Source organism: Macrobrachium rosenbergii, chromosome 48, assembly GCF_040412425.1.
Source record: "Macrobrachium rosenbergii isolate ZJJX-2024 chromosome 48, ASM4041242v1, whole genome shotgun sequence".
NCBI classification, from domain to species: Eukaryota; Metazoa; Arthropoda; class Malacostraca; order Decapoda; family Palaemonidae; genus Macrobrachium; species Macrobrachium rosenbergii.
This window is the reverse complement of record NC_089788.1, coordinates 65,093,847-65,110,219: the sequence shown is the minus strand read 5'-3', so window position 1 is coordinate 65,110,219 and position 16,373 is coordinate 65,093,847. Positions and strand designations below refer to the sequence as shown.

Here is a 16,373-nt window from a genome sequence, read left to right as displayed (position 1 = left end):
TCATCACATTTTGAGGAAAGTCGAAATTAAATTTAAAAGGATGTTTCCAGAGAAATAGGTGTTATAGAGTTGCATAAAGTGCGGGAAGCACATTTAGATTTAGAGGAACGTCGTGAGAAAATTGTTTATTATTTTATTATATCATTAGAGTAGTTTAACCAGACCACTGAGCTGACTTTCAGCTCTCATAGGACTGGCCACAGAGAAAATTGTGTAAATTGCCTTAAAAGTAGGTATTTTAGCAGCAGTTTAAGATTGATTTGAAATGTTTCGGATGAAAGTGAATTTGAAAATGTAAAAGCGTAGATGGGGTTGATGTCATCACATTTTCCGTACATGAGAGAATGGCCTTTGCAATATAAACGTAAATGTCAGACAATGTTATATTAGGTCATTGTTGCAATTCAACATTCATATTTCAGCAATAACGAAAATTAGAATAAGAGAAAGGTTTGTGTAATGCGACTGATGTAGTAGATGAGAGTGCTGATGAGTGATGCAAAGAGGAGTTGCAGAAACTGAGGAAAGAGTTTGAAAGTGTTCGATGAAACTGGATGTGAGTAACAGTAAAGATGTGAGGACAAAAAGAAGCCGGGAAGGTAAGGTAGTTGATTTCCTTATTGGATAAAGAAGGAAAGTGACTGACTTTACTTGCGTGATGAGGAGTAAACGTTACGAATGACTGAAGAATGAGGCGTGAGATGAATCTGAGGATAGGCATAGAGAAGGAAGTAGTTTGAGCTCTGTAAAGGGTGTGAATTGTCTAAGATTGGCAGTTACTGTACTGGGACGAAGAAAGATAGGGAATCAGGAGAAGATGTGATTGTTGCTGTATGTGTAAAGGTCGACATGCTGGTTAGCCTTCCGTGTAGGCATTTAATCATCAAATGCTTTGGGTTTTTTACAGCGACTGTTTATTAATTTTAATCGTATTGTAATAGCCGTGTATTCCTACCGATCGAATGTTCATTATATCAGTCTCAGTATTCGACATAATCAAAATGAAACTAATATTGATGGTAGCAGTAATGACGATAATTATGTATACCTTCCAACTATCGTCTTGTAACATCATCATCATCATCATGATCATTATAATGGAAGTTCCAGCGGTGGCTCCGAGGATCAGCTCTGTGGTATTATCAATGCATTAACTATGAAAGCCGAGATATGCGCTCGCTCTATCCCTCTTGGCTGTGTTGGGGGAAGAGGGGGCAGGGGGGAGATAGGGGAGTGACGCAACATTACATTCGATTAGTGTTCCCCCGCTTAAGGGAATACGTCGTTCCAGGGGATTACGGAAGGCAAGGGCTGCAAGAGCCGATGAAGAGGAGGAGGGATTGAGCGAAGGATCGCTCCTAAATGCGCTGGTGGATTTCGGAGGCAATCCCACTGCCTCCCCCGTGGCTCTGGTCTCCCTCCGGAACACGTTATGACCTGTTTTGTCAGGCCAGCGGGGCGTAGTGACTGACAAGTACAGGCTGCGGGCCCCCCGCCCCCCTTTCAGACCTGCCCACTCTACCCCCAGTTGTGTGTGTGTGTATATGTGTGTGTTCTCCTGTGTGAAACGCGTGTGCAGACAAACAAATAGATAAATATTAGAAATAGAATGGACGTAGGCAAGGGAGGTAGCGTGGAAATAATGCTGATTTATCTAGTTTGATGGCCAATCATAGTTTTATACTGTTCAAGATCCTAAACTGACATCCCTGCAGTAATTATTAGGCCCTGCTATTTCATTTGAAATTCAAGCTATGAAACAAAATAATGGCGTGCTGATAGTGATCATAAACACAACCGTTAGTAATTATATAAAGGTTCTGAGACTAGGTTAAAGGTCATCCAACCTTCCTCCAGCGGTTAATGAAATGGCAATTCTGCCTAATATTAAGAAAAGAGAAATTATATTTCCAAAAATGCCGAAAATAATTTATTTACTTAATATAGGAAGGGTTTAAAGATGGTAGTTTATTGCCCCTGTGCATAATTATAGTTTTCTTGCCTTTCTGAAAAGAAATTAGATTATGTTTCCGTCTATTCTGTTTCGCTATCTTAATCAGATCCTAATCCATCGACTGTGACGGTACAAAACTTCACAAGCAAGGTGAAGGATATGAAGTGATTGTTTATTGAGGAATAGGATGTAAATACAAGAAACATCTTGTTTATTAAAAGCATTAGGACGAGAAGGATATGGCAAACTATACATACCTGTGTAAAAAAGACTGAAAATATCATTTTGTCCCCCTCATATCACGACATTTTTCCCCCCACGAAACAGGGTCACGAGGAGTGGCGGCTCCAGTCATCTAATACGCTGTGCCGCCAAAACGCTTCTCGCAGAGAATAGGGTGAGAAATGAGAGAATTAATGAAAGGAAGTGCTAATGGAGAATAAAGGAGGGACGAGAGGGATAGTTTCAAAGGGAAGCTCGCGAGTAAATAAAGGATCAGCTGATTATTCGAGGGGTAATAGAAAGGGAGATGGAAAATCCGCCGGTTGATTAAAATCAAGATCGTTTTGGAATAAGTTAATGCAATCTACTCGACCGAATGAGTGGGATCCATTTATTCGGGAAAATCATATGCAAATATGACCTCCGGTAATACGGGAGAGAGAGAGAGAGAGAGAGAGAGAGAGAGAGAGAGAAATGATGGGGAGCGCGGGCCATGATGATATTGGTCGCTCGCGCTCGATGTGTATTTGCTCAGACATTCTGGGAGCCAGCTTTCCTTCGTCTGTCATCTCTGATTTTGAGAGAATAACTCTATGAGGATTCCTTAACAGAGCTTAGTTCAGTACCCTTCAGAACGTGTTATCTGTTTGTTCTTCATTTATTTAATATTTTTTGAAGTATTCAGCCACTCACTTCCATAGGATGTTGGGAGCTCAGTTATGTTTTGCTGAGTTCACATAAGCTGGGTTCTTAAATTTTCCTCGAAAATAATTGAAAGATTGTTCAGATCCTATCCCGAAATTCAACAACTTACAAATGCTCCAAGCATAGGTAATATAAACCCCTAAGATAATATTTGGGGTCGTGAGTTTCTTCATTCGCCTGTGTTACTAAGGCTTTGTGGGAAGCATATAATATATATATATATATATATATATATATATATATATATATATATATATATATATATATATATATATATATATATTATATATATATATATATATATATATATATATATATATATATATATATATATATATATATCTCAAAGTCCACATAAGAAGGTGAGTGAAACCGGGACTTTGAACAAAGTACTTTGTAGTTTATTCTACATTTTCAAGTTCACACTAGATACAAAGAAGTTGACAGAGCTTTATTTGCAAGAACAGAAGCGGGGCAGGGTTACAGTTTGTTAATCTGGGCAGCATGTTCTTTAAACAAAATACATAAATATCCATTTATATATATATCCAATATCTTTTTGTTTAAAGAACATATTGCCCAGATTAACAAACTGTAACCCTGCCCCCCTTCTGTTTTTGTATATAAAGCTCTGTCAACTTCTGTTGTACTCAGTGTGAACTTGCATATGTAGAATAAACTACGAAGGTACTTGTTCGAAGTCCCAGTTTTCACTTGCCTTCTTATGATTTTGTGATATTTATATATATATATATATATATATATATATATATATATATATATATATATATATATATATATATATATATATATATATATATATATATATACTTATATATATATATATATATATATATATATATATTTCCTAACCATATATTATAATATTCCTGAACCATGCCATTCATATACCTGCCTTTATTCGAGCAAACGCAGTAAACTAAACACTGAGCACTCCGCAGTCTTAAAGAAAAAAGGCAACGTAATTAGCCACATCTTGTGCGACACAAGAAGCCCATTTGGGAGCGCCAGGTAAATGAGTCCTGTTGTCTTTTTATTTTCGTTGGATTAAAAGCATTTGGTGTGATCTGTTGACTTCCTTAATGGGACCTCTTTTCTTCTTTCACTCGTTTAGTATAGTTCCATTTGGTTTTGCTCATCTTTAATGTTTTCGAAGGCCTTTCCTTCTCATCATTCCAAGATTTCCTCTGGATCTTAGCCTCTCATATTGTCTTTACCTTAGATTTGAATCTGTATTCAAGATTTTTTTATAGACGTTCTTTGATTGTCCGAAAGACGTGTCATATTCATACGTAAGTTTTCTCGTCGTTAATTCTTAGGCAGAAGAGGAGAATTTCGATCATAAAACTGCTGTTAAAATTAGTTGTTTGGAAGAATGGAAGACAGTAGATCTGAGAAAAGAAAAATCCGGTGACGAATTGCCACGTATGTCAGTTAGTCCTGATTATTTAGGAAATACTAATTTAGAACACATTTTTAGTAAAAGTGATAAGTGTCGATATACCCGGTACCGATATGATTTCGATAAGGTTAATATGCTATACGTGTGAATAGTCAGTGAAATATGCGTTCACTTTTTTTAGTGTGTGTTTATGTGATTTAAATAAGAATGATTTAGAATCCATGAAATATTCGTTTTTTAGCTTTATTCTCGTAATTTATTATTTGGAAACGTCAGATGAACTGTACGTTCTCTCATGCACAAAAATATTGACAGTTATTACAGGTTCGTGTCACATGCTAAAAAAAAGGCATCCTTAGTATTCAAAGGCAATTATGTAAGAAAGAGAACAGTGGCGTCTTCAGGCGAATTTAAAGGGATGAGGATGATGTGTGTGTGTGCGTGTGGGTCTCTCTCTCGGGTCCTTGGATCACACGGCGCCCAAATTAGTTTGCTTTTCTGCGGTCGCTGTTTGATGAGTGAGCATTAGCGCAAATTATTCACTTATGCCTCAGAGAGAGAGAGAGAGAGAGAGAGACGGAGAAACAGAGACAGAGGGCGAAGAAGAGATTTTATCTAATTGAGACTGGGTGGATGAGTGTGTTCACATGAAACGAAGCTCTTGAGGTGTAGCTCATTTTGTTATGCCCCTGAGAGAAAGAGAGATTTATCCAGCTGAGATGTAATGTGTAAATGCATTTCCTTGAGATAATTACGATTGAGTAGTTGCCACATTAATCATGTGTAAGATAGGGTACAAACTGATAGAACGTGTCTGTATTTGCATATTAGAAAGGGATGTTGTGTAACTACAGAATTTGTCAGTTTAACTTTAGACTCACGTTTGATACCACCCAAAAGCACACACGGGTTTAAATGGGTATCAGCGTTTGCTAGGCTTAAGAAAAAAACTTGGGGGTAGCGACGTCATCTCTAAAGAATTGCACATGAATTACAATGCTGTACCATTCTAGTACCATCTCTCAAGAGGAAAAAGTGTAAAGTGAAAAAGTATATATACACGAAATGCACACGCAATTATGCATTTGTGGATTTATTTATTTACTCGTGTTCACTGTATAATGCGTATATAGCATTATCTAGATGATAAACTATGCACATTCATATTTTCAGTACCAAAAATAACCTCCAGGGCAAGTTGGAAATTTCGCGAGAATGTGCTTACTCTTCCCATACCACTAACAACCCCAAGGCGACTTTGATGTCAAAGTGCCTACACTTGCAGTAAAAAAACAAAATCCGCGAAACTCCCTCGTCAGAGTGACGATAAAACAACTTTTTTTTTTGCAACCTCTTAGGCAAGACCAATAGATTTTCAGATCTACAGAAGCCTTATGTGCACCTTTCAGGTCAAAATACCTAGAACTGGAACGTGATGTTACTTTAAGTCCCGGTCCATACCTCTTTTATTAACTGTAAAAGGAATCACGATGACTTCTTCAATGACTATACCGACATTCTTTCTTGTTTCCACCCTCAGGTCAGTGTCCCTTCGACTGGGTCTCCGGAGCCGGGTCATGCTACTACTTCGCCCAACACAACGCCTCGTGGGAGAGCGGCAAGGAATATTGTGAGGACCAGGGAACCGACCTGCTGGACCTCCATTCGTCTCAAGAGGAGTCCTTCGTCGTGGGTGAGTCCGTCTCTCTCTCTCTCTCTCTCTCTCTCTCTCTCTCTCTCTCAGTTCCTCGTTGGACGGGTCGGTATAGTTCTCGGCTAGCACTCTGCGGGGCCCGCGTTCCGTCTCTCTCTCTCTCTCTCTCTCTCTCTCTCTCTCTCAGTTCCTCGTTGGACGGGTCGGTATAGATCTCGGCTAGCACTCTGCTGGGCCCGCGTTCGAGTCTCCGACCGGCCAATGAAGATTTAGAGGAATTTATTTCTGGTCATAGAAATTCATTTCTCGGTATAATGTGGTTCGGATTCCACAATAAGCTGTAGGTCCCGTTGCTAGGTAAGCAGTTGGTTCTTAGCCACGTAAAATAAATCTAATCCTTCGGGCCAGCCCTAGGAGAGCTGTTAATCAGCTCAGTGGTGTGGTTAAACTAAGGTATACTTAACTCTCTCTCTCTCTCTCTCTCTCTCTCTCTCTCTCTCTCTCTCTCTCTCATGCCCAATTCCCGAGTCAGATCTGGCATCATTGTTTTCATTAACATGTGCATGTAATGACCGACTCCCCCAAAGCTTAAGAGTTGGAATCCAAGAAGGGAAGAGCCTCGATGAGGTAATTCTCTAAGCTTTGATAATTGCAATCTGCATTCGAGAGTTTTCGACGAAGTAATCCCCAAACCCTAAGGGCTGGACCCATTTTCGAGGTATCTTTATTTATATGTATATACATATATATATATATATATATATATATATATATATATATATATATATATATATATATACATTATATATATGTATATGTGTGTGTGTGTGTGTGTGTGTGTGTACGCCCGTGTGTCAAAGGAATCTAAACTTGAACGTGATTTCTGGAGGATTATAATATTCAAATCCTGAAACTCTTTCTGAGATTTCCGAATTCTGTAGTTAGTGCTGAAAGAATAAAGGGCTATTTCATTCAGGAATTATCAAAATAATATGACAGTCACAAGAAGTGTAAAGAAAAGGGCATTTTTGTTGTTTTTAAAAGAAGTAACTTATGATTTAAAAATTAACTGATAAAACACCCTTTTTTAAAAGTCTTATTGTTTGCAAAACTAAATATGCTTTTTTTGTAAGATGAAGAAAAATATTGGTTTGTGTCAGTTTTTAAATGAAAATAAAAGAAAAACCATCAGAACGTTTGTAAAGAAGCATAATATTTTCGTTTCATTTTCACGGAATGAAATTTGGGAAGGCAGAAAAGAATATAGTGCGTTGGATTGTTTAGATAACTTCATAGAGCCTATCTTTTAAACTCAAAGGGGAACGACAAGTCTTCTTTCTCTGTTAGCAGGTGTACTAAAGTAACTATTAGTATTCTTGAAGGAAAAGTCAGCATGCACCAAGCTAGGTAGTATCTCCCTCCGTAAGCAGTTTGAAGATTTGAATGCAAAAATACCCATGTACAGGATAATTGCCAAGATGGCTTTCACGGCTACAAATCATTATATCTCTATTCATATCCCCCAAAACTGAACCATCTGAAGAGGGTGGTCGCACAATGAATGAGTTCACGAAATTTGGTCAGTATCAGTTCATCTTTTCTAGAGATAACTTACAATTTGATGTATTTATTTATTTGTTTGGTAGTTTATCTGTTTTTCTAATAACTGATCTCCTCTTTCTGTATTTAGCATTACCTTCTGTTACTTCTTTCGAATGAACACCATGGGCTTGTTCCATATGAATAGGGTACATCTTCTGAATAATAGTAATAATAATAACATTAAAAAGGATGGCTGTATTATGCGAATTTATCTTATATAGTGTCTTTTCTATCTTCCTTATGATTCGCTTTTCGGGCTCAGCGATGTTAGTCAGCGACTGGCCGATATTCATGTTGGAAAAGGATAGTGTGCGGAATAAAAGACTTCCCGCATTCCGCACACTATCCATTTCCAACATGAATATCGGCCAGTCGCTGACTAACATCGCTGAGCCCGAAAAGCGAATCATAAGGAAGATAGAAAAGACACTATATAAGATAAATTCGCATAATACAGCCATCCTTTTTAATACGACCTGTTTAAAAGAGGGTCTACTCCCTTCAGATAATAATAATAATAATAATAATAATAATAATAATAATAATAATAATAATAATAATAATAATAATAACTTTACAACACAGGCAGACGCACACAGACACGGATGAAAACATGACCTCCTCGTTTATCGTCGGTGACGGAGATAATAAGGGTAACTTGGGTATAAATACCCTCGTTAAAAACGTGAGGGAGTAGCTATTCGAAAGAAGAGATGGAGATGAGCTTTCAAAAAATACATGTAAATTGGCTTCATGAATGTGTTTTGCAAGTTGATAAGGATGTTATAGTTGTGACTTACAACGATCCTCTGCCTTTTATATTTGTTAGTTTTTAGAGAGAGAGAAAGGTATTTTTGCTTGTGCATTTTTTCATAAGGCGTTTAGTGCAGCGGTAGGTTATTTTTGCTCGTAGGTCCATTTATAAAAGTATTCTTACATACTAGCGTACAGGTAGTATCTATCTGTTATATATATATATATATATATATATATATATATATATATATATATATATATATATATATATATATATATATATATATACACACACACATATGTGTGTGTGTGTGTATATATGTGTGTGTGTGTATTTATATGTATGTATATACATACGTGTATATATATAATATATACAGTATATGTATATTTGTATGTACTGTATAATATTTGTATATGTATATATATACATATATATATATTATATAGTGTACATTATATATATACTTTATATATGTGTGTATGTATATATATATATATATATATATATATATATATATATATATATATATATATATATATATATATATATATATATATTTATATATTGTGTGTGTGACTGCGTTCATCTTGACTTGCGTGTATGTATATTAAGTAACGTACAGTTATGCATGTTTGTATATTCCAGATAGAAAGTACATTCATGAAAACTATTTATCAGATAAATCGGCGAACGACGCTGAAATACGAGCGAATGAAGAATGGACAATCAGCACTAAATTTAGGCAAGGAAATGATAAGAATGACGCTGCTTATCAAATATTTTGCAGTCAGGTCTTTAGGAGGGCCACCCTTTCAGCATAAATAAGACAGGAAAATGGCGAAGTTTATCACGGCCACCTCATTTCAGGCAAGATGCAAGGCCGGAGCTGGTTGGGCCTCAACAGGAAGAAGGGCGACTCGAGTTTCGTGTGGGTCAGCGGCTCCAAGCTGAACTTCACCCAGGGTGAGATCTCCCTGGCCATGGACACCGTGGCGTTGGCCAAGGAATGCGGAGTGGTGAGTTAAGGAGTTAAGGATTGACTGTTATTAGTAATAATGGTAGTTTTGATGAGTTGTTGTGTTGGAGGTAAAACATCAAGAAAACGGTCATCATTATGGTGATTTCATCATATTTTTTCCTGCAAAGATCTTTCACTATGACTTTATTAAAATTCCTAATAAAGAAATAAAATGTACATCTTTGCGACTTTAATGTAGAACATACTATCATTAAGAGAAATAATTTGTAACAGCCTCAGAATTATGAAAAATTCAAATCAAAATTCTGATAATAAACCGAAAATTCCAAAATTGTGGATTTTAGTATTTTACAAAATTCTGAATAATTTTTTTAGTAGTCTAATTTTTATAACAGACTTTATCCTACATTACAGTCGCAAAGATGTATATTTTATTTCTTTGTTAGGAATTCACGTCATTGTGAAGGATCTTTGCAGGAAAAAATATGATGAAATGACAGTAAATTTTCTACGAAAATGAAGTAATTACAGAATTTATCTAGCATTCTGCAAAGGAAGTTAAATTTTGATTCATATGAACGGGAGACTCTAGAAACTTTAGTCTGAGAGAAAGTTGCATTGAAAAGCAATTATATCCTTTTTTTGCCAATTCAGCCTTTTCTCAACTCAGCGTTAATGGGACTTGAAGAAAATGGACGCCCTGGTTTGGTAAAAACAAAAGGAAAAATTAAAAGTTGGTCGAAGTTATTTTTATATCGAACGAGTAACAGAAATGATGATTGACTGCCCCTTCAGAGTAAAAAAAAAAAAATAGACTGAGGTGTTTTTCCGATTGAACTTGAAAATTAATAAAAGGAAAAGAATGTTGTTTCACAGAAAAATGGATACGCGTGTAATTAAATCTAAGATTAGCTTTCGAACACTTCTCTCAGAAATGTATGATCAACTGTATGCAGCAGTTCGAACATTATTTATATATATATATATATATATATTATATATATATATATATATATATATATATATATATATATATATATATATATATATATATATATATATGTTGTATGATGTATATGTATGCATGAATGAATACGAACAAATATTATTTAGACGGTGCGAACATTTTTTGGTGATGAGGTAATTTTTTGTGTTGTATTTTTCTTCAATTTTTTATCCTAATATGGAAGTCTGACGTGTTGCTATAGATTTTAATGTTTCCTAATGTAATGCGCATTTTCCCATTCAGTTTTTTCATCTTTTTTTTTGTATTTTCGAATTAAGTTTTTGGAGGTACTCCGGAAATGGGGCGTTCAGGCTGTTTATAGCATTCTACTTTTTACTTCAAAGGTATTTGGGATCCACACTTTCAGTCTGGTTTTCACACCTTTAAGCTAGAGGAAAAAATGAAAGGAAAATAAAAAGTAAGAGAGAAAAAGCACATTTCTTAGTTTCGCAGCTGTTAACATCCATAAAAGCCTTTTTCCTCCCTTCCCTAACAAAAATACATTTGGCCACTGGACCATTTTTTTCCTGAAAAAGCTAATAGCCCGGAAGAACTTTCTCCCACCTTTAATGACAATGGATGACGAGTATTTTTTTTCTTTGTTTTGCAGCTTTGCAAAAACAAGTATCTGATTTTTGTTTTTCAGAAGGGACTGAACGCTTCCCTCAAATTTCTGGCTTTCCGAGGAAACAAAATAAAAAAATAGATTATTACTAACCTTTAGTACACACCGCATAATCAAGTAGTTGTAATGCAGTTTTGATGACTTCCGGGGACTGATAATCAATACTCTATAGCATTTGCAATGGCAACAGGCTTCTCTGCTCCTTATTTTCTTTTTTTTTTTTGCCATGGCTCTCATTCAGATGACCATAGAGCTAGTGACTGTTGGCCTTCTTACAAAAAACATTTCATCAGCACATGTCGACAACTTTTCACGCACATATCACAAACAGGTTGAATGCACGTGGACAACTTATCACACACACATCACAAACAGGTTGAATACAAGTTAACGATTTACCATGCACACATCACGAACAGGTTGAATACAAGTGGACAACTTATCACACACATCACAAACAGGTTGAATACAAGTGGACAACTTATCACGCACACATCACAGACAGATTAAATACAAGTGGACAACTTATCACACTCATCACAAACAGGTTGAATACAAGTGGACAACTTGTCAAACACATCACAAACAGGTTGAATACAAGTGGACAACTTATTGTACGCACATTACAAACAGGTTGAATACAAGTGGACAACCTTATCACACACATCACAAACAGGTTGAATACAAGTGGACAACTTATTGCACACACATCACAGACAGGTTGTCTACAAGTGGACAACTTATCATGCACACATCACAAACAGGTTGAATACAAGTGGACAACTTATCTCACACACACACACACACACACACATCACAGATAGGTTAATTCAAGCTAATGATTTATATGCACACATCATAAACATTTTGAATACATGTGGACAACTTATCACAACACATCACAAACAGGTTGAATACAAGTGGATAACTTATCATGCGCACCTCACAAACAAGTTGAAACAAGTGGATAACTTATCCCACACACACATCACAAATAGGTTGAATACAAGCTAATGACTTATCACACACACATCACAAACATTTTGAATACAAGTGGACAACTTATCTACAAAACAGGTTGAATACAAGTGGACAACCATCACACACATCACAAACAGGTTGAATACAAGTGGCAACTTATTGCAACTTATCACAGACATGTCTACAAGTGGACAACTTATCAAACAATCACAAACAGGTTGAATACAAGACAACTTATCACACACACACATCACAGATAGGTTAATACAAGTTAACGATTTATTATCATAAACATTTTGAATACAAGTGGACAACTTATCACAAACAAACAGGTTGTGTTTCACCTCACACACAAGTTGATTATCCGTCATTTGACAAACAAATCGTTCTCCTAATGACTTATCTTAAGGTCATTTTGGCGTGTTTTCACAACCTGTTTGTTTTATGTCACAAACAATTACAAATAGACAAGTTCCCGACAGGTTGTGTTTTATTGGCAGACATGTTTCTCCATCGCAAAGAATCGTGTGGACGTTTTCAACTGTTTGTTTTTGAATGCTATCGACGAATAGCTTGGACGCACCTTTAGCTCTGATAACTTCCAGAGTCTGATAATTGAAGTGCCCGGTTGTCAGTGGCTAATAAATTCCATTTCTCATGGCTGACATTATCCTTTGCTAATTTCTGAAAGTTTTCAGTGGCCAATTATCGATAACGTTCAGTGCCCCTGAGCGACACCTTCCTCTGCCTGATTCGCAGTTATCTGGGGCCAGTTATTGGTAGTCTCCCATTGCCAATTCCTGTGTACTTTTTGTGCTTGTTACAGATGGTTTTCAATAACCGAATTTCGATACCCTACGTAACCGTGACTAAGAGTTGTAATTGCCAAAATTTGATGGTTTTCGAAAAGTGATAACCGTTACTTTTCGCTAGTAATGACTGCTGACCTCTAACTGATACAGATTCCTTTGAGTGACCAGTAAGCAGTACCCAATCTATACCAATGTTTGATCCGTTCTTTATCAGTGATAAGTACTTTTCATTGACTGATAATTATTGCCCATTGCCATTGCCAGGGGACTGTTTTTCTTAGTGATGGTAGCTTTTAACTAAGTTGTAAACAGTTACATTAATTATCTGTAAATACTGTTTTTTTTTGCCAGTGATTGATAACTATCTGTGAACCATAATCGATACACAATTCTCAATGAGTTACAGGCATCTGGAATTACTGATGACTTTCAGTAACTAAGAACTGATACCCACCATTGCTAGTGACTTTTCATGTTTATTGCCCGGTTATTGATACTTTCTCTAACAATGACCTGAGGCTTCAGGCTATTGATATTTTCTATAACAAGTGACTTAAAGTTTTAAGTTCCCAGTAGAACTTATACACTCATGTGCCAACAGATAACTTCCAATGACTGATAATAGGTATGCTTTGCTGTATTAATAATGGCTGAGTAGTCAATGATTGGTAGTCAGATATTGCCAGGGAATTAATAGTTTTTCTTTAATGGATAATCGATAATCCTCATTTCCAGGCCACGATAATATCCTTCATTAATTCAGCGAATGCTATTTTACATTTCCTAGTTTTCGATATTAACTTTTGCTAATTTTTTTATAGTTTTAATTGCCAGGTAAGCGATATTCTCCCTTTCCATTGCCTTATAGCTTTCATTGCCAAGCACTTGATATCCTCCATTGCTAAGGACTGCTAGCATTTATTGCTTAGCGACTGCCACTCTCCATTGCCAGTGACTGTTAGCATTTATTGCCTGGTAAACAATATTCTCCATTCCTAATAACACAATTTTCTTGGAGTAATAATTGAAATACTTCGCTGCTTAAGACTGGACGTATTTCAGATCGAGGAGTCAGGCGAGTGGATGGTGTCCCCGTGCGATGACAAGGGGATGGCCTTTGTCATCTGTGAGTACGTCCCGACCTACAACCCCTTCATGCTAGTGGGCCCCGTCGTCATCTTCTGCGGGGTGGTGCTTCTGCTGCTGAGCGTCGAGGTCTGCGTCAGGAGAAGGGAGTTCTTGGAGAACAACCCAGAGGTGCTCAACGACGACGATGATCGACAGGTAAGGAAGGAATGAGGGAGAGAGGAGGGTTTTTTTTTGTGGGGGGGGAGGGAAGGCAGAGATATGTTCTTTGTAGGAGTTTGATTACGAACTGTTTACGAATGAAGTGAGAGCGCAATTTTTGTCCTTACATGACTGAGGTATAGATTTCTTGGGAGAAGAATGTGTTGGTTTTTTGTTTGAGTTTGGATATTTTGGAGGTCAGCTTTATAACGAGAGACATTGAAGATATTATTCTAGAGATTTTAATGAGCGCATGGTGGAGAGTGAAAGGAGCCTGTGTACAAGAGAGAGCTTGTTAAAAATGTTCAGGTACTTCGCTAAAGATGTGATGTGTAATTCAAGTACATAAATTAGGCAGGAAGTCTGGTTGAAACTAGGGTGAGAAAGGTCAGAGAGTTGCTAATGAAAAACGGTTCATTTGTCGTGGGGAGACGGAGGAAGTAGCTTGTTTGCAAACATTTACCGAGAAATAATGTGCAAGGAAGAAATGATAAAAGACGTGAGGGTGTTGTCGTCCATTAACGAGTAAATACATCAACTTGAAGAGAGAGAGAGAGAGAGAGAGAGAGAGAGAGAGAGAGAGAGGGGGGGGAGGGAGAGTCTTTGCCGTAGTGTTTATGACAAGATCCGTCAGGTATGAAAAAGCGTTGAGTACAAGACAAAAGATCTGTCCAGAAAGCGACATGACCCAGGAGAGTAGGTAGAAGGAAATTACCTTATCAGGTTAGAGAGAGAGAGAGAGAGAGAGAGAAGAGAGAGAGAGAGAGAGAGAGAGAGAGAGAGAGAGAGAAAAGATTGATGGACGTGTGCAGATATAAAAAAAAAGTAAGAGGAAAGTAACGGTAATGAGAGAAAAAAGGAATAAGGAGAGAGAAAGCGACGAGGGCTGGGCAAAACATTGAGTGCCCGGGACGAAGCGAGGGGAAATTCAGAAGCGACGAATTTAAAGAGGTCCGAATTGAAGGAACCACTTATTATGCACTGGCGCAGAGTAAACAATAGTTAAAATGAATGAGACAGCGATGATGCAAAATGTATAAAGTAGAGGGGGAAAGGGTTAGCGAAAGTAATTAATTGAAAATGTCAGCGCGATAACAAATGCAAGGAAAGTGCGAGGGCTTTGAAGCTCATCGATTATTGGATGTATGAGATGATGGAACGGAGTAAAAAGAGCAGCTATCCTTAATAATCATAATTGACAAAAAGGAGGGGGAGGTAAAGGTGGAGGCGAAGGAAAATTTGGAATGCGAAGATTTTACCGTCGAAAAATGTTTAGCGTGGAAATATATTAGCGTACATTTAATTTTTGGCTGGAAATAACGGGGTTATGTTTTAAGATGTCATAATAACGGAAAGTTAGCAAAAATACATAAGCAAGAAGCATTTCTTTCATTTAGCGCGAAGAGCACAGAAGACGATGCTTTTTAAGCAAAGATTAACCAAAATGAAGGAAAACTGTTTCTCTTCCTTGCTCACGGCAGTAGCAGTGTAACGCGCGTATGAAAGAATAAATTAACAGACGATATGAAACGAAAAAAAAGAAATTATATGAACAAAATGCGCGGAAAATATCGAATGGAAGTCGGGAACCAGAAAAGGGTCGACAGGTTTGATCAGTCTTTCATTGTGTTTGACTCCGGAGTCTGGAATTCACTGCCTTAATTTGTGTTCTTTTTAATCCGTTTAAAATCACTCGTTTTACAGCTTGATTTTTTGCAGCCCAGTTTGTCTTGCTTTCGGCTTCTATAAAAAGTCAAAAACAAATGTTGATCATTTCTGTCACTTCAGTATTTCATATTTAATTTTTTTTAACCTTTTCAACGTTGTATTTTATTTACCGAGTCTTTTTTCTAAAATTTCCTTTAAACTCGATTAAAGGATGGTTGGATATCAATATTTATTCCTTGATTTGGTCAACCTGGAGAGAATTTCATGGTAAATGTAAAACGAAAATGTCCTTATTTATACTGAAAAAGCTTGAAATTAAATCAAGTTATCAAGTAGACTTTCGTCTCGAAATGAATTGGGTTTATTGTAGCAAAAACGTCTGAGATCCCGCTAAGAATGAAGAGAGTAGAATTCAGTGTGCTTAACTGATTGAGCGCAAACAGACATGCGCTGAATTAGAATTAAGAAAATAATACAGAATACGCTTAATTAGGGTAAAGGAACTAATTAGCTGAAATTGTTATGAGTAGAATACAAGGGAAGTTGGTTTTGGTTGTATAGAATAAAACAAGGATAAATCAAATTAGTGAGGATGAGGTTGAATTCAAGACTTTGGAAACGGATGAAATGAGAAAATAAAGGCATAAGAAAAATGTAGACAAATCAGGGACTAGCATAAAAGTTATACTGAAAAC

The 16,373-nt window shown here is 36.7% G+C and overlaps 1 protein-coding gene across 3 annotated transcripts in view; it reads left to right on the top strand.

Annotated features, from left to right (window-relative positions):
* LOC136831479 (C-type lectin domain family 2 member L-like) overlaps window positions 1-16,373 on the top strand; it is a 291,313-nt gene that overhangs the window by 265,730 nt on the left and 9,210 nt on the right. For all 3 annotated transcript variants that reach the window (XM_067091978.1, XM_067091977.1, XM_067091979.1), the window contains exons 3-5: window positions 5,845-5,997; window positions 9,188-9,336; window positions 13,786-14,007. In XM_067091978.1, coding sequence (XP_066948079.1) covers window positions 5,845-5,997; window positions 9,188-9,336; window positions 13,786-14,007 — 524 coding nt within the window. The remainder of the gene's footprint in view (window positions 1-5,844; window positions 5,998-9,187; window positions 9,337-13,785; window positions 14,008-16,373) is intronic.